The sequence below is a fragment of the Encephalitozoon intestinalis genome, chromosome IV (assembly GCF_000146465.1).
Source record: "Encephalitozoon intestinalis ATCC 50506 chromosome IV, complete sequence".
Classification (NCBI taxonomy): domain Eukaryota; kingdom Fungi; phylum Microsporidia; family Unikaryonidae; genus Encephalitozoon; species Encephalitozoon intestinalis.
In genome coordinates this window covers 173,220-193,740 of record NC_014418.1, presented here as the reverse complement: position 1 = coordinate 193,740, position 20,521 = coordinate 173,220, and the positions used below count along the sequence as shown (strand labels likewise).

Sequence of the window (20,521 nt, the reverse complement as noted above, 5' to 3'; positions counted from 1 at the left end):
ATAACAAAATTTTATTAGCTCTTCCTACAAATCTAAGATACACTATAAAGAAAACCTCAATGCAAGCTTGAAGTTCATGAACAGAGACAGGCGTTTGATCTTAAAGCATCCACTGCATTCTCTCGGCTTTTTCCTTTTGAACTTCAAACTCAAGGGTTTCTCTTCTTCCAAGTTCTTTTCTTGTATTTTCCTGGGTTTTGTTTTTTTCTATGGCCTGTTCGGCTTCTTTCACTCTTATCTGTGTTTCGTATCTACTTGGATGCCACTTCTTCTTGCAATTTATATTTGTTGCCATGATTATAGGGGCTTCCAGGGTTTCTGCAGAATACCAGCACTCAAAAAGTACATTGGACAAAATCATAAAGTTCAATGATGTGAGATGAAGTTCCCTTTACCCTATCCTGCGTATTTCATTGGTTGAGGTCTCCTTAAAATAATGTAGAAATACTGCTGTCTTCAAGAAGACATGAATTCATTTGAAAAAAAGACACGAAATATTATCAAATTCTTGATATTGGTACTTTTTAGTTACATAGTGTTGTCGATAAACTAGTACTACATATGCCACCTTCCTCTTTGGAGAAAATCATTTCACTCTCGAAGAGAAGTTACTGATAGTTGTTTGTTTACTGAGAGTGAACATTTGAGGGATGGATAATGCCCCGAAGATGGCCAAGAACGACTTGGAACGCTCAAGAGAAGATCTAGAATCCCTTGCAAAAAGGATCATAGCCGATCACATGAGATTCGTTTGTGCAGATAAGGCACTAATGTTGTGGAACAAAAGATTCCCCCGCCACAATGAATCTACCAACGATGGAGAGTTTTATTCATCTATTGCAACAAGAAAAAGAATTCTATCTTTTATAGAGAAGGAAAAGACGGATGAGGCCTTTAGAGTGTGCGAGAGCCTCAAACTATTTGATCTGGGAACCGAAAGTGTAGCTCTCGTAAAGGAGGCTTTGTCGAAACTGGTGTTTGTTGACTTACTGCGCGCAGAAAGACACACAGAAGCCATAAAATTTGCTAGAACTTTTATAAATGATGAAAACGAAAACGATAAGCTGTTTACCCTGATAGGATACAAGGACGTCAGCGATAGAAGATTTCTTGAGATTGCCAATATTGTTCGGAGGGAAAGTGTTGTAGAAGCCCTGAATAAGCATTTGTTCAAGAAAGAGGTTGGAAGAGAACTTTCCTTGCTATCCCTAGCTTTAAACCACTACAATTCCATCTTGAAATACCAAAGAAAGTAACAGGGACAACAAATGTATAAGAGGTGAGATATTCCTAAGATTAAATGAAATATCATACTTTATTTCGTGAGATTCTCTATCGTTTCTCTTGGGAAGATAGTAAGTGCCTTTTCTCGATCCTTATCTGATCTATACCATTTGAGAATTAGATCTCCAATTCTTGCATCATAGTCCGGAGTTTTTAGCTCTTCCAGAAGAGACTGGGATATTATCTTGGACACTCTCAGTTTTGTTATAAGCTCTGCATATTTCTTTGGAGATATCGGAAAGTCAATCTTCAGGATCTCCAGCTCGTTCTTGAGACTTAAAAGAACCTCTTTCAACTGGCCTTCAGTAATGCTTGCTGTATTTCTGAACGAGATGAAAAAGTCAAAAAACAGATCTGAAATCTTATGATTCGATATAGCTTCTTGAAAATACGATAAATAGAATGGGACAACTCCAAACTTAGTTTCTCCTGATTGTAGATTATCTGAAAGAAGTTCTTTGTCATCGTCCTCGTATGCCATCGATAGTTCTTCGGACAAAGATGCTAAAAATGGAAGTACGTCTTCTTTGTGTGGTTCTTGAGATTCTGGGTCTTGAGTGTTTCCATAGTCGTTTTCGACTTCTAGACAGGAGAACACATTTACAGCTTTCAATTCCTTTGACTTCCAAGAATTCTTCTTGTCAAGAAGACTTTCTATCATGTATCTAATTCTATTTGTATAGTTGCTTTTCTTTTGTACAAGGCTGGAACATATCATCGATATAATGTGCTCCTTTCCACTAACAACAAGTTTTTCGCCTATGTTATCGATCAAATAGCATAACACCTCGATATTTTCTGGGTCATCAGATTTCATAAGTGTATTGATACAAGCGTTCATGTGCACGTAGCTTATTACATTCAAGGAGTAGAGAGACGATAGAAAGTCGATTGTTCCAAGCGTTCTCCTTTTCTTTATATATCTTTCTGTTTCTGCCTCTTCAAGCTTTTCTTCGTAGGCTATTCTTTCTTCAAATGTCATATCCTTTTTCTTCTTATACTCATCTCCCCATCTTTCTTTATTCTCGAGAGTCTTCAATGTCAAAGTAAGAAGTGTCCCAAAGAACACAGTTTGGCTTACATCTCTACTCTTCTCCTCCTCTGATTGCCATTCCTTCTTCAGATCGAGAACCACTAATGCATAATACTTTACAAACGTAGGCTCGGAAATCGCCTTATCGAATAAAATATTTGACACTTCCTTCATCTCTTCGATGGTTCCAACACGAATGCTCTTAAGATTCTTTATCACGAGGCCTATGTTCTTGGCTGTAAGCCTATTGAACTCAAGCCTTGCTTGTTCAATGCACGTGTCCTTTCGGCTGCTGTCTGGCCTATATACTCCTTTCAGTTCCCTTCTAATCCTTATTTTCAGCTCAAGAGGAATTGCTGTTCTTTCTTTTGTATTAAGAATCTCATCAATCTTATAGCAGGGCCCTCGTCTTTCTGTGATTCTTTGTTCCGAAAATCTCTTCAAAAGATTATTCAGCATTAATGCTCTATCCTCGAGACTGGGTCTATCATCTTTTTGTATTGGCTTTTCTTCTTTGCATTCCACTTCTTCCTCTTCATGAATTTCAGCGTTTGCATTTGTCTCCGGTGGTACGTCTTCAATCTTATTTTCAGCCTCTACCGAACTCTCACTTGATGCATCACTATCTGTCGAATCTATCAAATCCTCTTCTCTTATAGGTGTTCCATCAGGTCTTGTAAATCTTGCTGCAGGCTTTGGCTCGACCCTGGTGGGTGTTTCAAAGTTGATTTCAATTGGTGGTGCACTCTTGACTCTAGGCCCATAGAGCAAAGACTCCTCCCTTCTAAACACAAAAAGCGGTTTCTTTGGTCTGTGAATGATCTTTTTTATCATAAGGGCATCTAGAAGACATATTTTTCAATCCTACAAAGAAGGCTTAACTATTGTTCGAGAAACATTTCGCTTCGTATGTACACCGAATTAATTTCCGCTTTCTGGGGATAAATGCTAAGTAGAAATGAGGCCTGAAACCGTAATGCCTAGAAAATGATAAATTTTTAAATATCACGCCCGTTAATGGTAGAGGTAAAACACTCTGTAGCAGAAGAAGCTCTTCAAAGGCTCGGTAAGGAAAGAAAAGCCTATGAAAATGAACTAGCCACTCTAAAACGAAAGCTTGATGCAATGAGTGAAACCACGGACAAATATGAAAGAAGGCTTATTGAAGACCAAATAAAAGAGACACTCAAGGTTCTGGAGATGGTTGATAAACAGGTTTTAAAGTTTTCGTACTCCCAGGGAGAGAAATAAAACTTCAAATTCTAGAATTGTGCAGTATATCATCCTACGGTCCTAAGCCACTTCTGGGACTCAAAACATGTTTTGCTTTCAACTTAACATCATAATCATCTCAAAGATGGATGATATGATCAGAAAGGCCTCATTCAACGGGGGCATCTTGCATATGGAATTTTCGGAATCCGACTTGCTCATGTGCATTGGAAATACACTCCATATCCTTAACATGAACGGATTAATAAGAGAAGATGTACTCCTTCCTTCCAATGAAGTAAAAGAAATACTTAAATTTAAGGACATTGTATTTCTTGAAATCGAGACCTACGGGCACTACTACTTCAAAATAGACAACCCGATACTTGTAAAAATAGAGTGCAGAATAGAGAAGATCCATGTGGGCAACAACGTGATTTTTTCTCATGGTTGTGGTATATCTTTTCTCGATATCCAGACCTTTCAACCCTGGCATATTGTAACTATGCCCAGTAAGATAGTAGACTTTGCAGAGGTTGGGTCCGATATATATGTTCTGGTTGAAGATCATCTGTGTCTCGTTCAATACTTGGCCCGGAATAGGAAAGAAGTGTCTATAAAGTCTATCGGGTTTCTAAGCCATTTGAAATTTGTTTCTGCAACTTCCAACAAACTTGATCTTCTAATTCTTGAGAGCAACTATGAATTGATTCTCTACAGAGGAGAAACATTGAAGTCAATAAGAAAGGGAAAAAATTATAGAGGATTCAAGATATTCAATACAATACTTATATTTCTACTATCAGATGGGATAGAGATGTACTCCTTGAACTCCCACAGAACACTTGTGAAGTTGTATTTTCCTCCAAAGGCAATCGCATATGATTCCCATAGGAAGATACTTTGGCTGTATTCAGACTTTCTGTACGAGGTAGATGTTTCAAAACTTGCTATTTAAGAAAGTTATTAAAAGCCTTCCTGTCATACAACTTCCACCCATATTAAGTTTTCAAATAGATTTCCCGGCATCTCTGATGCTATTCACGGAGTACAAATGAATAAATCTATCCTGCTTTATTTTATTTATTTCTCCTTTTATTAAATAGGAGACTATAAGGTTTCTTTAGAAATTCTTGAAATGCTTAGGGCAATCCAAATTGGAGGGCCCATTCTTTATAAACTTCTTTATTAAGATCCCGGGTGTCATCTATATCTTAATTAATTCTAAGCATTGATTTGGCCGATTACTTAGCAATTTAAAGGAGAAACCTTTTCGTATAAAAAGAGTCACTTAGGAGTAAGGGACATGGGCTTGTGTTTAGAAAAGATAGAAAAGTCTATCTCATACATGGACGACACTTATGATGCAAACTTCGGAGAATGGATAAGAAACGAGGATAATGCACGTATAGTTGCATACAACATGAAGAAGTATGTTGATAATTATAAGACGTCGGACTTCATAATTGTCGTGAAGTGGATAGTCAAGGACTGGACATTGAAGTCCATAATAATCTTTTCTAAGAAAATGCTGGTTGAGGATATCAAAGTCCTGAGCTTCAGGAGAACAGAAGAAGATAAAGAAAAATACAACAAAAGAGTTAGAATAATTTCCGGGCTTATATTTACCTGGAATCCAGTGTTTATCACAGAGTTTATGGTCTCGATAACACGGTCTTTTGCAGCAAACGAGAAGTCAAGGCTCCTGATAAGTTTACTAGAAGCTTTTGAGCCCAGAAAGCTTTCGGAAATCTTATCCCAGCTCGAGACTAAGATTGATCAGAAAGCCTGGAATGAACTCTTCAAAACATTCAATGAAGAAGCTTCCAAAAAGTCTAGGCCTCGAAGCAAGAGAACAGCCAGTATACTTCGAGCATATAACTTATCTTAATTGGAGGTGAAAACAATTGTATTTTAAATAAACTTCACAATACTATCCTCTTTGTATTTTGCTCCGAGTTTTTTTGAGAGCGCTTTTAGCCTCCTTTTTCTCCCTCCTTCTTCAATGATCCTTACCGACGAAGCATTCTCCGAGTTTAGACAGTCAAAATCCTTGGGCCCAGACACCTCTCCTGAAGAAGTGGAATATTCGACAGACGGCCTTTTGCTAAGTACCACCCAGAACAATATATTGAGGCTGTACTCGTCGGTGTCTGGAAACGTCCAAAACATAATTCATGTTCCAAGCATACAGAAGTACAAGTTTTTGTATCCTAATGCATTGGTCCATGCAGCATCCAATTCTCTACATCTTTTGTCTGTGTTTGACAATAAGTATGTTCGAACCTTTATTGGACATAAAAGCCAGATAAACTCTCTTTCCGTATGTCCGATGGAAGATGCCATTCTTTCTTCGTCTTTTGACTCCACGAGCTACTGGGACATAAGAAAGAAAAATCCAGTGTATAGGATCAATGTAACTAACTCCATAAGTTCCCTGTCCCTTTCTAATGACTATGCCACACTAATTAATGATACTCTCCTTAAGGTATACGATAAAAGAAATCCAAAGGGACCAAAAAATACTTCGTCGCTTCCAGAGCGAAGGTATAAGGAAATATTTTACTCTACGGATGGAAATTTCATAATAGCGTCCGACGAAAAAGGCCATCTCTTCCTTGGACCAGATGGGGCAATAAAAAGCTCAATAAGTCTGGAGAAAGGCAGCAATGGATGCGTTACCCCAGACTCGAAATTCTTCCTTTGCTGCGAAAACAGCTCCATATTCGTTTATCATCTTAAAACCAAAAGAAGATTGCATACATATAAGGCACACGGCTTCGACAATGCAAAGGTCCGCTTCAATCCTTGTTATGCTCAGTTTGTTTCATCTTCGAGTCTTTTGAACATTTGGGCAATCGAAGAACATACAGAGTCATTTCAGGACTAGAAACTTATTAAAAACATTTAATTAGTCAATAAAGGCCTTAAGGCTTCTCCTCTCTTTCGATGTTTTCGGATTCTTTTGGAACATCTTCTCCATCTATTTTTCTAGAAATCTCTTTTCCTATCGCCTTCTCAATAGTCTCTGATTTTCCAGTGACTATGAATCCAATAGGCTTGTTATTCTTGTTGAAGAGGACCTTGGAATCGTCCAGCTTGTAAGCATGCAAACTAGTTTTACTCTCGATAGTGCAATGTGAAATCTTGGACTTCTGGACCTTCCTACCCAGGGACTTAATCGCTTCTCTTAACTTCATTCTTCCATCGACAGAACTTTTGTTAATATTATTTTTAACATATCTTCGTCCTCCTATGGTCACAACTGTTGGAAACTTCTTCTCCATTTCAGGGCTCAAAAGAGGACAGAATTAACGTTCTATTTCTTTCCATTTCTACCAAAAACAAATCATAGGATGTATTACTTTTAATCTTACTCCTCAGGTGCCATCTTTGCCGCCTGCTCCATGTAGTCGATATATTTTGTTTCCTCAGGACTATGGTAATCGTAGTTGACTTCTGTCGGCTCAAGATTCACATTCGACACAAATATAAGATCGGGCCTTCCAGTGAATGTCCGGGCTAAATGCAAAAACGGAAGCCCAAAGTTGTGTGCTGTCTTGGCACTGATCTCAAAGTACTCATAGTTCTTCCCCTTCAAGACCTCCATCACTAGCTTCTTACTAATCTTCTGCCTATTCTTTATATCGATCTTATTGGCGCATACAACTATAGGTGCTTCATTGCCAACAACCGCTTGGAACTCCTTAACCCAACGAGCAAGATTTTGGCATGTAATTCTGGATGTCACATCAAAGAAAAAAATAGCACCGCTTGCGCCTATGTAGTACACATCCTTCAATACTGCCTTCTTCTCTTGTCCTGCTGTGTCCCAAACATTGAACTTAATGACGTTCCCTTGGTCATCGAGAAATGTCACCGGGTGATTCACTGCTCCTACAGTTGCGTTGTAGTTCTTTTCAAACCTCCCATCAAGCACCCTATTTATATAAGTCGTCTTACCGACTCCTCCATCCCCTATCAAGCATATCTTGTATGTTAGTTCTCTTCTCTCCATCCGGGGTACAAAATTTTTCAGTTTTTCTTCCCAGCTTCCGTCGCTAAGCCAGACCTGAACATCTTCCTTATTCACCAGAAGAGATAGTTCATGCTGATTTCTATATAGAAGAAGCCGAAACTCCTCTCCAATTGGCTAGGAATAAAAATTTATTATACAAGAGAATCAACATTGAAGTTGTATATCAAAGAGACAAAATCACTTGACACTAGCTTCTCGGAACTGAACACCTCCACTTCAACCTCAAATTTTCTTTTCTCCTCCCTTTCCCCTGAAAGAATAGCTTCTGTAAAATCAAATCCGTAAGGTTCTATAAAGTATGTTTCTCTTCGCCTTGTTCTTTTCATAATAGCCTTCTTCTTACTGGCACGCTTGAATACTTCTTTCTCCTCATTTAAAACAAGCCTCACATCATACTTCTTTCCAGGAATATATATGTCAAGCTTTTCCGATCTTGTTTTTTTTTCAACCTTCTTTAACTCTCCATTCTCATACGTTTCCCTTCCATCCTCATTAATTATAACCACATCATTCTTTGTCTCGCTCTTAAAAGAGGAAAGAAGCCTCTTGAGAGAATTAAAATCTGCAAGATCAACTGCACTCTCAAATCTATATTCTGCAGGGATGTTTTTGAACACAACAGGTGCCACCGTATCAAGTTTCATTCTGTTTCCATCTTCTTTGGAAACTATTCTCCCCAGTCTTATTTCCAGCTCCTTCCGGTCGTTTTTGAAAGCCAAAATAAACTTTCTCAAATATTCTGTATGATCTTTCACAGCCTCCTTTAGTATCTTTGTAAGATCCTCCATCAGGGTAGTAAGATCACACAAAATATTCTATTAAGAGGATGAAAAGGATACACAGAGGTTACATATTTATTCCTTCTTTTTATCTGAAGGCGGTACCATGAAGACCAGGCATATAGAGTAAACCATGTATCCAATGATAGCACTAAATCCAAAATTTATAGCCCATTCGGGAACGGTGTCAAAAACAACATATAATCTTTGCATAGCCTTGAAAAAGATGCAATTTGCAAGAGAATACATATTAATAAAGTATGAATCCACATCCATCCATAATCTTATAGGCTTAAATTGGGTCCATTTTCTATCTCTTATAATCTCTTCCAACTCCTCAAAACTATCCACATCCAGGTGGTAGCTGCGTCCTTTGTCCCTTACAACAAAAGACGGAAACAAGAATGTGTAGAAGCGTGAAGCAATCTTTGGATCCTCAAAGAAATTTATTTTCTTCACAGGAATGTATTTTTGAAGATCAGAGATACTTTGATTGAATGACTCACAAGCGGGGCAATGAACATTTGGCCTAGAGTAATAGATGTATACAAGGAATGCATCATCTAGCGATATATCCTCCTTTCTGAGTACTGGCAATTGGGAAAATGCATCTGATATCACCTTTCCTAATAAAAGAAAGACTATATTCATCAGGGGTCATTCTAAACAAAACAAATTCTCTATAATCTGACATCTCTATAAAGACAAAGGGCAATTTTCAGCAGCGTTTCTTGATGGAGTCAACCCCAGAACCGAGACCAAAGCAGTTGCTTAGAAGTCACTTTTCTATAAAATTTCGCTGATGACAAAACAAGCTCTATTTCTGCTTCTTCCCAAGTCTGTTCGTATATGCTTTGCAAAAACAGGATATTATGAGAAAAGTCGTTCTCAATCAAAACAGGCTTGAACTTCATCAGAAGAGCTACTCCAAAGTACAGCAAAGACTCATTGATGCTGTCAGAGGAAAAAATAGTATCCAAAACCTTGAGCAGAATTGGAATCTTGAATTCTCGGGTAAAGAAACAATTAAACCATCTGAATGCAAACATATGTATTTCTAACCCAATGTCTTTCAGGAACTTATGCAAGTCCGGGTCTACCATCTGCAAAACAAAATCCAGACTTTTAATCATTCCTGTTTGTAGATCCATTATGTTGTGCTGTGTCTCATCTAGTAACCGAGCATAACAGAAATAGGCATTGCTTTCAGCTCTCTCGACATCTTCATGCGAAAAAACAAAGACAAAAGGAACCAAAATATCAGCCATTCCTTGGATATATCCAAGTAGCGGTCTTTTATATGCAATCAGCCATAATACACGGTAATACATATATGATATATCTACTCCTAGATAAGTCCTGTATCTAAGATCTATTCTTTTTATGTCAAGATCAATTTGATGCACTATCTTTTCAGGCAACTTAAGTGCATGATGTTTCGTCTTGTTTAGGTTTTCAAGGCTGCTTTTGTCTATGTTCAAATCTCTTCCCCCATAGAAATACTCACCCATTTGGCAAGAACATCCCATCCGAGCCACCATTTCAGCATATTTAGCATGCCCGACCTCGACCTCCTCTCTGTGAAATTGTTTTTTCAACCCAACAACCTGAAAGAGAATCCTCCATGCAACTCCTCGGTACTTGTTCCTCACCCCTCCAAAGCATAGCTTTCTTACCAACTTTTCGTCAATAACATTCTCGCCGAAGACTTTGCTGTCCGGCGAGCTCACCATCAAATATAGGGGTCTCTTCGCAAGTCATTTCACTGTTCTAGCCATTTCTATTTCTCAATCCCGCGAAACCTATTGATATTCAATTCCTTTTTCCCCCTTACAACTCCCGGGGAAAGCATATTACACACATCCCTGACCCTATACAGAAATTTCCCAATTTTGCTCGTGTCTAAAACCATCGTTTTCATTCCTTTACATTTATCCCCAACATAGAATAGCTTCTCACACTTAATATTTACCAACCCATCCATCACAATAACAACGCTTCTACCGTCTACAGCATCTCCGTGCCCAACAACATCCAGATTTAGCTTGAAAATCTCAGAAAACATCTTCATCCTCTCTACATCCTTACATATAATGCACACATTCTTATAAATCTTACATAATGCAAAAATTGCAGCATATCTTTCATCCTTTGTTGCTTTTATAAAGTATCTATTGCTAGATATAAAGACAGGATTCTCTGCAAACTTGGGAACTTTCTGGGCATTCAGAAGGATAAATGAAATCCCCTTCCTCTTCAGACATATTAAATCTTCCATATACCCAAACCCATCCATCAACTCACAATCCTCTACAATCACATGTCCGCCTTTCATCTTATCGAAACTTCTTTCCAAAGCCATCTTTGGTGTCATCACAATTTCTTCACTGTCTTCTAAATATGCTAATCCAGAGCATTTACTTCTGTACGGTGTCAGAACTATAGCTGATCCTTGGAACTTAAAGGTTTGTTTCACCTCATCTCTAGATCCTCGAAAGACGTAATCTATGCCGTTTTTAACTTCCATCTATTCCTCGCCCCAGGCTGGAAATTTTATTTATCTTAGAATCAAGGAAAACACTATTTAGTTACATCGCTTGAAGTCGATTTAATCAACTTACCAGGCCATCGGAAGTATGAGTTTTGATGAACTTTCCTTCGCAAGTGACCTTTATGCCCTTAAAAGTGAGGAAATGGTCTATTATCTTAAACGATTCTAGAGCATGGGCATATCCACTCTTTCTCATGTCAACCTTTCCAGAACTAAAGTCATTAAGAAGCATTTCAAATCCTTCTAGTCCTAACCTGGCCCCATTCTGTATCTCTTTTGGTATCAAAATAGGCTCGATCTTTCCATCCTTATCCTTCCCACATAGAATCATTCCTTCAGAAGTCTCTCCCTTGAATTTGGCTGGCTTCATGTTGGTAACAAAGAGGAATTTGTTTCCTAATAGATGTTCTTTTTCTACATAGCCTTTCAGCCCACTTAAAACTCTTATCTCTTCCTTTGCAACAACCCTCTCAGAATAAAGCTTATCAAGTCCTTGAACATCGCCAATGTCTACTATCTCTCCAACCTGTATGTCTAGCAGTTGAAAATCAGAGTCCAGACTCATTCTTGGCCTAATATGCTCAACCATTTGGTCGATAAACACCTTATTTTTTAATATGCCTTGTGTAATCATCTGACGATACAGCCCATAAAATGATACAAGACTTGATATACTTTCCTCTACCTTCCTCACTTCTGGACTTTCCCTCAATTTCTTTGTTTCTTTGATACTTTTATTGTTGTGTCCTGGCTCGTAAGTTCTGTACAAAAAAGCCAATACGTTGTCTAGTCCCACGTATTCTTCTCCCCCATCGGTAAGCCTTAACCCGCTTTCCACCTTTTCCAGGCTGGAATCGGCATTGAAGTATTTTAAGACAAATGCCAAGTCTTCAAAGCCGTTGGAAAATTCAAGCTTCATAAGGACTCAAAAAAGTAGAAGATTATACCTAGGAAGAATAAATTTTCAAAAATAAAGAAAGTCCTTAGAATGAGTGTTTTTGTTTTTGGATCAAATGCCATATCTCAGCTAGGGCTGGGAGAAGATGAAGGAAGTACTCATGTTCCAACCAGACTTTCTTTTTTTGACGGAATGTCTTTATCCAAGGTTCGATGTGGGTCATTACATACGTTGGTCCTCGATACTAGTGGAACTCTATATTCCTGGGGATGCAATGACGAAGGAGCTCTGGGAAGAGGTGGAGACGAATCCACACCTGAAAAAGTTTGTCTTCAAGAAAAGGTTGTAGATATGGATTGCGGAGCCTCCATCTCTGCTGCATTGACTTCCAGTGGGCATGTCTATGTGTGGGGAACATTTCGATCGACAAACGGGACCTTTGGATTAACTCCTTCTGAGGGCATTTCTTTTGAACCCGTAAAGGTTCCTCTCAAAAACATAAGGGCCTTGAGCGCAGGGCAAAGCTTCATAGCTGCACTTGATTCAAAGGATGTGATTTATACCTTTGGATCGAACGAATTTGGAGAGCTTGGAAGAAGAACATCTGAAAGAAATAAATTAAGAGCTCTTATACCAGATGCAGTTACGACTCCTAGAAAACGCCTCCAGAACCATAGGTTCAAGTCTATTGCATCTGGCCTGAACCATCTGATAGCACTGAACACAGATGGAGAAGCCTATTGTTGGGGATCTAACCTATACGGGCAGTTGGGGCATGATAAGGCGGAAAGCACTTTCAACAAATACAAGGTTCCCTTGGACGGCATATCTCAAGCAGTAGGAGGAGAAAATCACAGTTTGTTTGTAACTAAGGATGGTAGTCTATATGGAAGTGGGAGAAATAAGGAAGGACAGCTTGGGATCCAGAATGTGGAAAACCTCAAATCTCCCACCAAACTTGGGCTTAGTGGAGTAGAAGCTGTTCGTTCTTATAACAGCTTCAGCATAGGTAAAGTTGGAAATGAGCTATATTCGTGGGGAACCGGGTTCAATGGTGCATTGGGACATGAAGAAGAAACCCTGTTTGAACCGAAGAAGATTCCATATGAATTTCCTGAAGTGATAGATTTTGATGTTGGGAATGACTTTTCTGTTGTAGTGACTAAGTAGAAGCCACACACGTAATAAATATTATGATTCATATAAATGTGATCCAGAGATATTACCAGGGGGATGTATGTATTCTTAATGGAAAGGAAAAGGGATATCCTGAAATGACATCAGCTTTCTCTATATAGCAGATAGGTGTTCTATAGTGTAACTAAAGTTTTTAATTTGAAGACCCCTTGTGATGGGGGATTATACCTACAAGAAGAAGGATTCGGGTATTTACGACACACTAAACATGTTGGTGTATGACTACCTATTGAAGATGAAGTACGAAGGCTCAGCAAAGTTATTTATTAACGAGGCAGGGATTGGGGATTTTAAGCCTGGAGATGGAATGCCAGTTCTTGCTCAATGGTATGCAGCATTTCATGACATTTCAGCAGTTAGGTCCGGGTTATCATCGAATCTTCAGGATCTCAGTAGGATAGAGGGAATAATGATGAAGTTGGAAAATGAAAAGAGACGATATCAGCATATAGGAAGAATGGATCCCACGGCCATGGGATATGGAGGGGGGATGGATCCATATAAACAATACCCAATGTATTATCAACACCAGCAATTTGACCAAAGAAAAATGTATGAAATGTATGGGCAGGCGTCACCAACAGCCGATGGAGGCCCACGGTTCTATGACCCGAGAAAGGGAGGGGCATCTGGACCTGGATATAGAGCCTCCCAAGGATATTCAAGATATCCTAGGTTTGAAGAACAGAATGTTCCCTCTGGTAAAGTACCGCCCAGGAATTTCCGAGACGAGGGAAGAAATGGCAATGCAGTAAGTCCGTCCTTGGCTCCCAGTCAAGGAGATTCCAGCCCTCTGTTTGAATCTGGTGTTGGAGTAGGAGACAAGGTGTTTGGGTTGAAGGAGGCAATGTCATTTGTACCCAATGAACATGTGACGGTGTGCTCTGCAGTGGCAAAAGACCACAAGCTTCTATTTGTTGCATCTTCTAATAAGACAATCACTGCTGTTAATCTATTGTCTGGAAAAAAAGAACTGGGTGTGGAAACCGACGGAAAGCAGGTTGTAGAGATGAAGATAAAGGAACATTCTAATGACATATTAATTGTGTGTGGAACTGGAGGAAATGAGCTTTTACTGGTAAGATGTATCGTGAAGGAGGGAATGAGCTTGGAGGTGTCAGGGACTTTAAGGGGACATGCAGCGCCAATAGTTAGCTATGAAGTTCTCGATTCGATCCACTCTTTAGACAGTGGAGGCATGATGAGAAAATGGAATCTTGAAGGGATGTTTGAGAGGGAAGAGGTCCTTAGTGGGGAGATCCTTCATATATGCTGCATATCTGAAGATAACTTTATGTTTGCCGATAGACAAAGGGTTTATGTATATGATTTTGAACTCAATATAGAAATGATGGAAATACTTAAGGGCCAAGCCTTGGGAATCAAGCGTGTTAAGGAAGGTTTTATCGTGGTTTTTAGAAATCAAGTGATCTGGCTGGATAAGAGAATCCAAAAGGTCAAAGTCCTGAATGTAAACGAGAATATCAGGACAGCCACTCTGATCGACGAAAACCTTCTTGCAGCCTCGTCCCACAGCGTCTGGTTCGATAGCGGAAAATCATTAACGAAAATGAAGCTTCACGAGTCAAACATAATCGGCTTGGATAGTGTAAATATATTTAGAAAGTCAAGTATTGTTAGTTGCAGTGCTAGTGGAGAGTGCAAGGTATGGATAAGACATATTGGAGATTGAATTTTCATGTTGATGGCAGCCTTTCTATTTCTCATCTGATTGGTTATCCTCCCAAACTTTCATTGATCTACTTAGTCGTCCTCTCTGGTAGTAATTGGTCTATTTGGAGATTTTGCAGCGGCGGAATTAATTTGTCCTCTTACTAGTCGTAAATTAAGAAAGCAAGTTCAAGAAGAACCTAAGGACTATACCCTTATGGAAGACAAAGAAGGATACGAAAGAGTAGTGAAAGACAACACTAAGGAAACAGATATGAAATGTGCGAGCTGTGGGTGGCCTGGGAAGATGAATATTGTTGATCTTGACGATACAACAGAAAACGTGATCTGTGCGTTTGTCTGCGAAAAATGTGGAGACAGATCGGTCAAGTTTCTTGAAAAGACATATGATAAAAGAGGAAGTGTCAGAATCGAATGCTTTTTCGATAGAAAAGAGGATCTTACCAGAGAAATCAACCTAAGCCAGATGGCATCAGTGGAAATCATTTCAGAAAACCTTTCTTTCAAAATTTCGAGCACTTATCCCAGCATCCAGAATGTTGAGTCCTTTCTGATACAAGGAAAGGATCAAATTAAAAACTTGTGTGGAAAGGGAAACATAACAACCGGACCGGGTGGAGAGGTCCTTAGAAATCCTGACGTTTCTAAAGAGACCTGCGAAAAGAAACTAGAAGACTTCCGAGACTTGATGAGCAATCCGAAGTTTAAATTAATCATCGAAGACGACTTTGGACTCTCCAGAGTTGCACCTGTGGGTAAGAATGTTCTGGAGTTACGGAATGCAGACGTCTCCGAGCTCAACGATGATAAAGTCAAGCACATTTTCAAGAAGAAATCAGAATAAAGTCAGTCTCTTATCTCGTTAAATCAACATGCCTAATTTCCATTTCTTGAATAAATCTTTACTACTAAAACCTGATCTTCAAAGCTGATAGAAGATATCTTCGAACCTGTTTCAGATTAAAACAGCATTCTACAAAAGCCACGGCAACCATAATAAGCTAGAGATTTAGAACAGATGGATGATATCTTCGTATTGCTGCTTGCTTCCTCGTCGTTTGTTCTTCTCTTTGGACTAGTCTCAAAGCATGTTAAGAACAACCTGCTTCTATCAGAGTCATTGATTTCGGTATTAGTAGGGATAATCCTCGGACACCATGCATTGAATGTCTTCAATACAAACTACGTTTATTCGAAGGTTATAATGTACAACTTTTCAAGAATGGTTCTTTGTATCCAGACAATGACTGTTGCGATGTCTCTTCCAAAAAACTACATACTTGAGAAATGGCAGTCGATATTTGTTCTTGTTGGCGTAGTAGGCATAATCAAATGCTCGTTTTCCTTTGGGTTGGTATACCTTTTCACCAATTACAACATGCCAATATCATGGTCGTTGGCTTCTTCTCTGACCCCTACAGATCCCATTCTCAGCTCCAGTATAATACATGGGAAACTTGCAATGAAAATGGTTCCCGAAAGAATAAGATTGCTCCTTGCAGCAGAGAGTGGAATAAACGATGGGATGGGAATTTTCCTTCTCTTCCTTGGACTTGACTTGCTTAGTCTCGGACCTGAGAAGGGGATTTACCCATTTGTTGTCAACAACTTGCTTATTAGAGTCTTTTTATCCGCTTTGATAGGACTTTCTGCCGGAATTCTTTCAAGACAGAGCTTGAAGTACTGCTATACAAAGAGACTGGTGGGTGTGGAATCCTTTCTTGCCCACAGTGTGATTCTTACTGTGTTTTCAATAGCACTTATGGAGTTCATCGGTGGAAGTGAACTTATATGCATATTCTTCGCGGGAATAATGTTTTCCTTTGATGAATGGTTTGTATTAGAGACTAAGAACTCAAATCTCCAAGAAATAACGGACACCGTCCTTAGCACTTCGTTCTTCTTATTTTTCGGTTCAAGAATAGATTTTCGAAGATTTACGCTGTCGAATGTAATTGTTTCACTTGTCATTCTCTTTGTCAGGAGGCCTATCATATGCTACCTAATCTATCGCCAAATTCCAGAGCTGAGGTCTCGGAGAGAAGCTCTGTTTGTTGGATGGTTTGGGCCTGTAGGAGTTGGAGCGCTGTACTATGCACTTCTTACAGACAAAATCCAAGAGACTCTTACGATAGATTTTGTAAGCTGCACAGTGTTTCTGAGCGTAGTGATACACGGTCTGACTGTTCCAATATATACTTACATGAAAAGAGAGAGACTAGACTCTGACTACGAGGGACAGGCTCGTTCTGAGATCTTCTAACGCAATAAGATAGAAGGCCTAGACAGTTATACCACATTGGTTAGGTATCCTGAGTCAAAAATCAAGATAGAGTCTGGGTTTCCCATCAATACGGAGGGGAAGTACAGGTTCATCAATAATCACATCAATTTCCTTATCGAGTCGAGAGTGGCCTCCTAATGGAAGACTAAAATATAAAAAATACATCACAATGCTCCAGTAGACCTGAGGATTCTTTTCAAAAAGGTTTTCAGATCCATAATACTTTAGCATAAGACTTATATTCTCGGGTACAAGGAGAAAGCAAAGAAATACATATCCAGGACCAGAAACAAGCACCACAGATTTCTTGGACTTGCATTCACATCTTTCCTTCAGAGGGTCAAAAAGATCCTGTTTCATTCCTCCTATTAGTTCTCTCACCTTCCTCCGAGCATTTTCCATTGCCTTCTCTTCCTTTCTCCATGCAGAATCTTCTCTACAGCGAAGTCTCCCGAGGTCTAGAGTCCTGCAATCGCAAGCCCTCAGGTGATACACATCGTAAGAGTAGAGATCCTTGAAAACTACCTTAGACATCTTCGAAACGATATTGATATTCATATACATCTCATGGGTTGGAGATAGAATATGTGATAGAACCATGTCTATCTTTCTGTAGTCTTCCCTATAGCTCAGCCGCCTGAAAACCATATCTGCGACATCTGAAAGAAGCTCATCTCGAATAAGATGCTCAATTACAGGTTCAATGTCCCCTTCAAATAGTTCTATCCACAGACGCAAAGCCTTTGTATACATGCTTCCATCTAATTGTGCATATGGTAAAAGGATCACCGAATAGTCATCTCCTATTTCAATCAGGTATCTACACAAATAATCGCGCTCCTCCGTTATAAAAGCTAAAAACATCCTAGTCCTAAAGAAGTCGGCATAAAACCCATGAACCTTTCCTATGAATTCCAAAGGATTGTTTGGTATTCTTGTTATCACTTTAGATCCCCATTTCTTTATCAGGTACTCTCTCCACAATAGTATTTCTGTTGCTATTAATTCTATGGAGTCCCTTATTTCCTTCTGATGGTCTTTCGGCGCTCCAACTTTTGTCTTTTTATTTGGAAGCAAGGCACATTTCCTAGGCCGATAAACCCTCAAACCATCTAGATCTATGATAACTAAATCTTCTGTATTTGGCTTTTTGTTCAGACATGTGATAAAAGGAAGAGGGCTTTCAAGAATTTCTTCCATCCCCGGAAGAAGAGGTAGACATACTATGTGAGGCCATCGGAAGGGCCTTATAAGCTCTATAATCTGTAACACCCTCAAAGAAGAATCCTTTCTGGAACAAAATACTATCCTTTCTTCCAGTAATATCAGAGTTATGACTTCCATGAGAAATTTAGAAGGATAATTCCAGCTAAACTCATACAGATTGGATTCGTAGATCTTCTGCCATTTGTAGCTGATCGTGAAGTTTGTATGTGGAAGATATGGTATCCCATACACGGTTGAAAGTAGAGAGAAGCTTGAAAAAAGCTCGTTGAAATTAAGAAACAGCAGCGATGTTAGTGTGTGGAATACCATTGTGCCATCAATCCAAGAAACTAGAACCTGTCCGTATATCGTCTCTACATTAGAAACATAGAAGTATAAAAACTGTGAGTGGTACTGGACCTTTACGCTCTTTAAAAAACATAATACCACCTGGTTCTGCGCTTTTGAATCACACTTTCCAATCTCTTCTTCAATATCCTCAGTAGATGGAGAGAAGATAATTTCCCTTTCCTTTAGAGATCCTTCGGAAAAAATAAGATATTTTGTTGGAACACTGGACTCCTCCATGAGTATATACGAGTACTTTCCATCTATCAGTATAGACACTTCCCCCTCTTGCCCCTCAGCAAGTCGGAATCTTCGGCTTTTCTTCCCGAGCTTATACTTCAAATATCCATCAAACTCAGCTTTGTCAGCATTTCTAATGCATTTGAATACAGGAATTCTTCCATTCCCATCGCTCACAAGGTATTCCTCAGGCCCATTATGCTCAAGCAAGCTCGAGATATATACCTCGGATATCTCTCCATACTCAACTGCCTGAACTTTCCTTGTATGTTTGAAGTACCCGGTAATGAGGTTCATTTCTGGGGTTATCCTTCCACAATTGTCTCAAGAAATTTTAATCCTACTTCAGCAAATGGTCAAGTTCAAGCTTGTCAAGGCAAAAATGTCTGTAGAAATAGGACCAGAGTTCCTTGAAAATCCTATGAAAGCTGTATCAAAATGCATGGCATCAAAACTATTGATATACTCTCATAAACTTGGCGGAATCCCTCTATCGTTTGCTATCAAGGACATTGAGCATTCGGGCACCGTAATTTGTGAAACCGGAAGCGTGGAGGTCACAGCATCCTCAGAATATGTGGTTCTCACGTTGCCAGTTGGAGGGGTGATGAGCTCTTTTGAAGGAAGAACACTTGGGATCTTCAATACAGATGTTGATGGAAGCAAGGAATATACAGGAGATTTTATAGTCAAAGGAATAAAGCTAGAGGCAAGATCCTTCTTCACAATAGTAGGAACCCATTCATGACTTTAGAGAGCCTTACCAATTAACAATAAAGAATTTATTTGTTCGTTATTTTTCATGAATTGCTGAATGGATTATGTCTTTCTGTGTTGTATAAGCACAGGATATATGTTGTTGAATGCCCGGTAAATGTCGTCTCTTACCTTGGCACCGGTAAGAACAATCTTTCCAGAGACAAATATCAGAAGAACAATCTTGGGCTTGACCATCCTGTATATTAGCCCAGGAAAGAGCTCGGGCTCATAACTACAATAATTACTGTGGGCATATGCAAGACCCTCCAATCTAATGCTGAATTTGATGTCACAGGAAGAAACTATATTCTGTATCTTAAAATCATCAAACGTCGCATTAAATCCAAGCTTGTGTATTATTTTTGCATATCTCTGGGCTGCCATCCTCGAGCTCTTCTCGCTTTTTGCTCCTGTTATTACCATTTTTCCAGAGGCAAAAATCAACGCCGTCGTTTTTGGCTCTCTTATCCTCATTATCACAGCAGCAAATCTCTTTGGGTTGTACTCTGCATTTCTGGCTCGAAGAGCTATATTCTTTAAGTCAAGCTTACAGTTCAGATTAACCGTTGCAACAACGTTCTGGAGGGTTGGAATTATTCCAGAACTGTTTGGAATCGATGTATCCTGATGCTCACAAGAAATATCTGGTACGTCCATTCGGAATATTTATTTCAAGGGTTAAGTTTTTTTTTCTTGATTTTTATTAGCCTTAGGGCTTAATAAATAGAACCAAGGTCTCTCCTCCCTTCCCATCCCCTCTCTTTCAGCTTTTGTGGCCCTATGTGTCTGGAGTCACTTCATGTGCCCATACTTCCTCATGAACTTCATCTTTGTTTCACTCCATTCATCTTGCTTGAAGCCACTTATATGGATAACGTCACCATGCTCCTCCATTTCATTACAAGAAAGGCTCTCTATGGCTTCTATCAACCTGTTGATTAGCCTTTTCCTATTATTCTTAGGAATTTCGAGAGTGTGGGTTCGAGACATTTGTTTATG

The 20,521-nt window shown here is 39.2% G+C and overlaps 22 protein-coding genes across 22 annotated transcripts, besides 1 other annotated feature; 10 read left to right on the top strand and 12 right to left on the bottom strand.

Annotated features, from left to right (window-relative positions):
- Positions 1-100: 100 nt before the first annotated feature.
- On the bottom strand, positions 101-295 carry Eint_041640 (uncharacterized protein; the record flags this gene model as incomplete). Its single annotated transcript, XM_003072765.2, has 1 exon — positions 101-295. One exon carries the CDS (start codon positions 293-295, stop codon positions 101-103), a length of 195 nt encoding a protein of 64 aa, XP_003072811.2.
- Positions 296-466: 171 nt separating this feature from the next.
- Positions 467-553: a sequence feature (Short protein (Eint_041635, AHL30097.1) was converted to a misc_feature.).
- A 115-nt stretch (positions 554-668) lies between these two features.
- Positions 669-1,256, top strand: Eint_041630 (uncharacterized protein; the record flags this gene model as incomplete). Its single annotated transcript, XM_003072764.1, has 1 exon — positions 669-1,256. The coding sequence occupies one exon, from the start codon at positions 669-671 to the stop codon at positions 1,254-1,256; it is 588 nt and encodes a 195-aa protein (XP_003072810.1).
- A 59-nt stretch (positions 1,257-1,315) lies between these two features.
- Eint_041620 (transcription initiation factor 4F subunit-like protein) lies at positions 1,316-3,151 on the bottom strand (the record flags this gene model as incomplete). Its single annotated transcript, XM_003072763.1, has 1 exon — positions 1,316-3,151. The coding sequence occupies one exon, from the start codon at positions 3,149-3,151 to the stop codon at positions 1,316-1,318; it is 1,836 nt and encodes a 611-aa protein (XP_003072809.1).
- Positions 3,152-3,334: 183 nt separating this feature from the next.
- On the top strand, positions 3,335-3,568 carry Eint_041615 (uncharacterized protein; the record flags this gene model as incomplete). The annotated part of the gene is made up of 1 exon (XM_009163577.1): positions 3,335-3,568. The coding sequence occupies one exon, from the start codon at positions 3,335-3,337 to the stop codon at positions 3,566-3,568; it is 234 nt and encodes a 77-aa protein (XP_009161841.1).
- A 115-nt stretch (positions 3,569-3,683) lies between these two features.
- Positions 3,684-4,487, top strand: Eint_041610 (uncharacterized protein; the record flags this gene model as incomplete). The annotated part of the gene is made up of 1 exon (XM_003072762.2): positions 3,684-4,487. The coding sequence occupies one exon, from the start codon at positions 3,684-3,686 to the stop codon at positions 4,485-4,487; it is 804 nt and encodes a 267-aa protein (XP_003072808.2).
- Positions 4,488-4,835: 348 nt separating this feature from the next.
- Positions 4,836-5,420, top strand: Eint_041600 (uncharacterized protein; the record flags this gene model as incomplete). Its single annotated transcript, XM_003072761.1, has 1 exon — positions 4,836-5,420. The coding sequence occupies one exon, from the start codon at positions 4,836-4,838 to the stop codon at positions 5,418-5,420; it is 585 nt and encodes a 194-aa protein (XP_003072807.1).
- Positions 5,421-5,534: 114 nt separating this feature from the next.
- Eint_041590 (uncharacterized protein) lies at positions 5,535-6,419 on the top strand (the record flags this gene model as incomplete). Its single annotated transcript, XM_003072760.1, has 1 exon — positions 5,535-6,419. The coding sequence occupies one exon, from the start codon at positions 5,535-5,537 to the stop codon at positions 6,417-6,419; it is 885 nt and encodes a 294-aa protein (XP_003072806.1).
- Positions 6,420-6,456: 37 nt separating this feature from the next.
- Positions 6,457-6,816, bottom strand: Eint_041580 (uncharacterized protein; the record flags this gene model as incomplete). The annotated part of the gene is made up of 1 exon (XM_003072759.1): positions 6,457-6,816. One exon carries the CDS (start codon positions 6,814-6,816, stop codon positions 6,457-6,459), a length of 360 nt encoding a protein of 119 aa, XP_003072805.1.
- An 86-nt stretch (positions 6,817-6,902) lies between these two features.
- Positions 6,903-7,547, bottom strand: Eint_041570 (GTP-binding nuclear protein; the record flags this gene model as incomplete). Its single annotated transcript, XM_003072758.1, has 1 exon — positions 6,903-7,547. The coding sequence occupies one exon, from the start codon at positions 7,545-7,547 to the stop codon at positions 6,903-6,905; it is 645 nt and encodes a 214-aa protein (XP_003072804.1).
- Positions 7,548-7,699: 152 nt separating this feature from the next.
- Eint_041560 (mRNA capping enzyme subunit beta) lies at positions 7,700-8,356 on the bottom strand (the record flags this gene model as incomplete). The annotated part of the gene is made up of 1 exon (XM_003072757.1): positions 7,700-8,356. One exon carries the CDS (start codon positions 8,354-8,356, stop codon positions 7,700-7,702), a length of 657 nt encoding a protein of 218 aa, XP_003072803.1.
- Positions 8,357-8,422: 66 nt separating this feature from the next.
- Eint_041550 (uncharacterized protein) lies at positions 8,423-8,998 on the bottom strand (the record flags this gene model as incomplete). The annotated part of the gene is made up of 1 exon (XM_003072756.1): positions 8,423-8,998. One exon carries the CDS (start codon positions 8,996-8,998, stop codon positions 8,423-8,425), a length of 576 nt encoding a protein of 191 aa, XP_003072802.1.
- An 89-nt stretch (positions 8,999-9,087) lies between these two features.
- On the bottom strand, positions 9,088-10,080 carry Eint_041540 (uncharacterized protein; the record flags this gene model as incomplete). Its single annotated transcript, XM_003072755.1, has 1 exon — positions 9,088-10,080. One exon carries the CDS (start codon positions 10,078-10,080, stop codon positions 9,088-9,090), a length of 993 nt encoding a protein of 330 aa, XP_003072801.1.
- Positions 10,081-10,127: 47 nt separating this feature from the next.
- Eint_041530 (uncharacterized protein) lies at positions 10,128-10,874 on the bottom strand (the record flags this gene model as incomplete). The annotated part of the gene is made up of 1 exon (XM_003072754.1): positions 10,128-10,874. The coding sequence occupies one exon, from the start codon at positions 10,872-10,874 to the stop codon at positions 10,128-10,130; it is 747 nt and encodes a 248-aa protein (XP_003072800.1).
- Positions 10,875-10,959: 85 nt separating this feature from the next.
- Positions 10,960-11,817, bottom strand: Eint_041520 (methionyl-tRNA synthetase-like protein; the record flags this gene model as incomplete). The annotated part of the gene is made up of 1 exon (XM_003072753.1): positions 10,960-11,817. One exon carries the CDS (start codon positions 11,815-11,817, stop codon positions 10,960-10,962), a length of 858 nt encoding a protein of 285 aa, XP_003072799.1.
- A 69-nt stretch (positions 11,818-11,886) lies between these two features.
- Eint_041510 (alpha-tubulin suppressor-like protein) lies at positions 11,887-12,966 on the top strand (the record flags this gene model as incomplete). Its single annotated transcript, XM_003072752.1, has 1 exon — positions 11,887-12,966. The coding sequence occupies one exon, from the start codon at positions 11,887-11,889 to the stop codon at positions 12,964-12,966; it is 1,080 nt and encodes a 359-aa protein (XP_003072798.1).
- Positions 12,967-13,147: 181 nt separating this feature from the next.
- Eint_041500 (uncharacterized protein) lies at positions 13,148-14,686 on the top strand (the record flags this gene model as incomplete). Its single annotated transcript, XM_003072751.1, has 1 exon — positions 13,148-14,686. One exon carries the CDS (start codon positions 13,148-13,150, stop codon positions 14,684-14,686), a length of 1,539 nt encoding a protein of 512 aa, XP_003072797.1.
- Positions 14,687-14,881: 195 nt separating this feature from the next.
- Eint_041490 (zinc finger domain-containing protein) lies at positions 14,882-15,529 on the top strand (the record flags this gene model as incomplete). Its single annotated transcript, XM_003072750.1, has 1 exon — positions 14,882-15,529. The coding sequence occupies one exon, from the start codon at positions 14,882-14,884 to the stop codon at positions 15,527-15,529; it is 648 nt and encodes a 215-aa protein (XP_003072796.1).
- A 174-nt stretch (positions 15,530-15,703) lies between these two features.
- Positions 15,704-16,948, top strand: Eint_041480 (Na+/H+ antiporter; the record flags this gene model as incomplete). The annotated part of the gene is made up of 1 exon (XM_003072749.1): positions 15,704-16,948. One exon carries the CDS (start codon positions 15,704-15,706, stop codon positions 16,946-16,948), a length of 1,245 nt encoding a protein of 414 aa, XP_003072795.1.
- A 54-nt stretch (positions 16,949-17,002) lies between these two features.
- Eint_041470 (cyclin B-like guanine nucleotide binding protein) lies at positions 17,003-19,060 on the bottom strand (the record flags this gene model as incomplete). Its single annotated transcript, XM_003072748.1, has 1 exon — positions 17,003-19,060. The coding sequence occupies one exon, from the start codon at positions 19,058-19,060 to the stop codon at positions 17,003-17,005; it is 2,058 nt and encodes a 685-aa protein (XP_003072794.1).
- Positions 19,061-19,115: 55 nt separating this feature from the next.
- Eint_041460 (uncharacterized protein) lies at positions 19,116-19,511 on the top strand (the record flags this gene model as incomplete). The annotated part of the gene is made up of 1 exon (XM_003072747.1): positions 19,116-19,511. One exon carries the CDS (start codon positions 19,116-19,118, stop codon positions 19,509-19,511), a length of 396 nt encoding a protein of 131 aa, XP_003072793.1.
- A 71-nt stretch (positions 19,512-19,582) lies between these two features.
- Positions 19,583-20,179, bottom strand: Eint_041450 (eukaryotic TATA box binding transcription initiation factor TFIID-1; the record flags this gene model as incomplete). The annotated part of the gene is made up of 1 exon (XM_003072746.1): positions 19,583-20,179. The coding sequence occupies one exon, from the start codon at positions 20,177-20,179 to the stop codon at positions 19,583-19,585; it is 597 nt and encodes a 198-aa protein (XP_003072792.1).
- A 135-nt stretch (positions 20,180-20,314) lies between these two features.
- On the bottom strand, positions 20,315-20,512 carry Eint_041445 (uncharacterized protein; the record flags this gene model as incomplete). Its single annotated transcript, XM_009163576.1, has 1 exon — positions 20,315-20,512. The coding sequence occupies one exon, from the start codon at positions 20,510-20,512 to the stop codon at positions 20,315-20,317; it is 198 nt and encodes a 65-aa protein (XP_009161840.1).
- Positions 20,513-20,521: the final 9 nt, after the last annotated feature.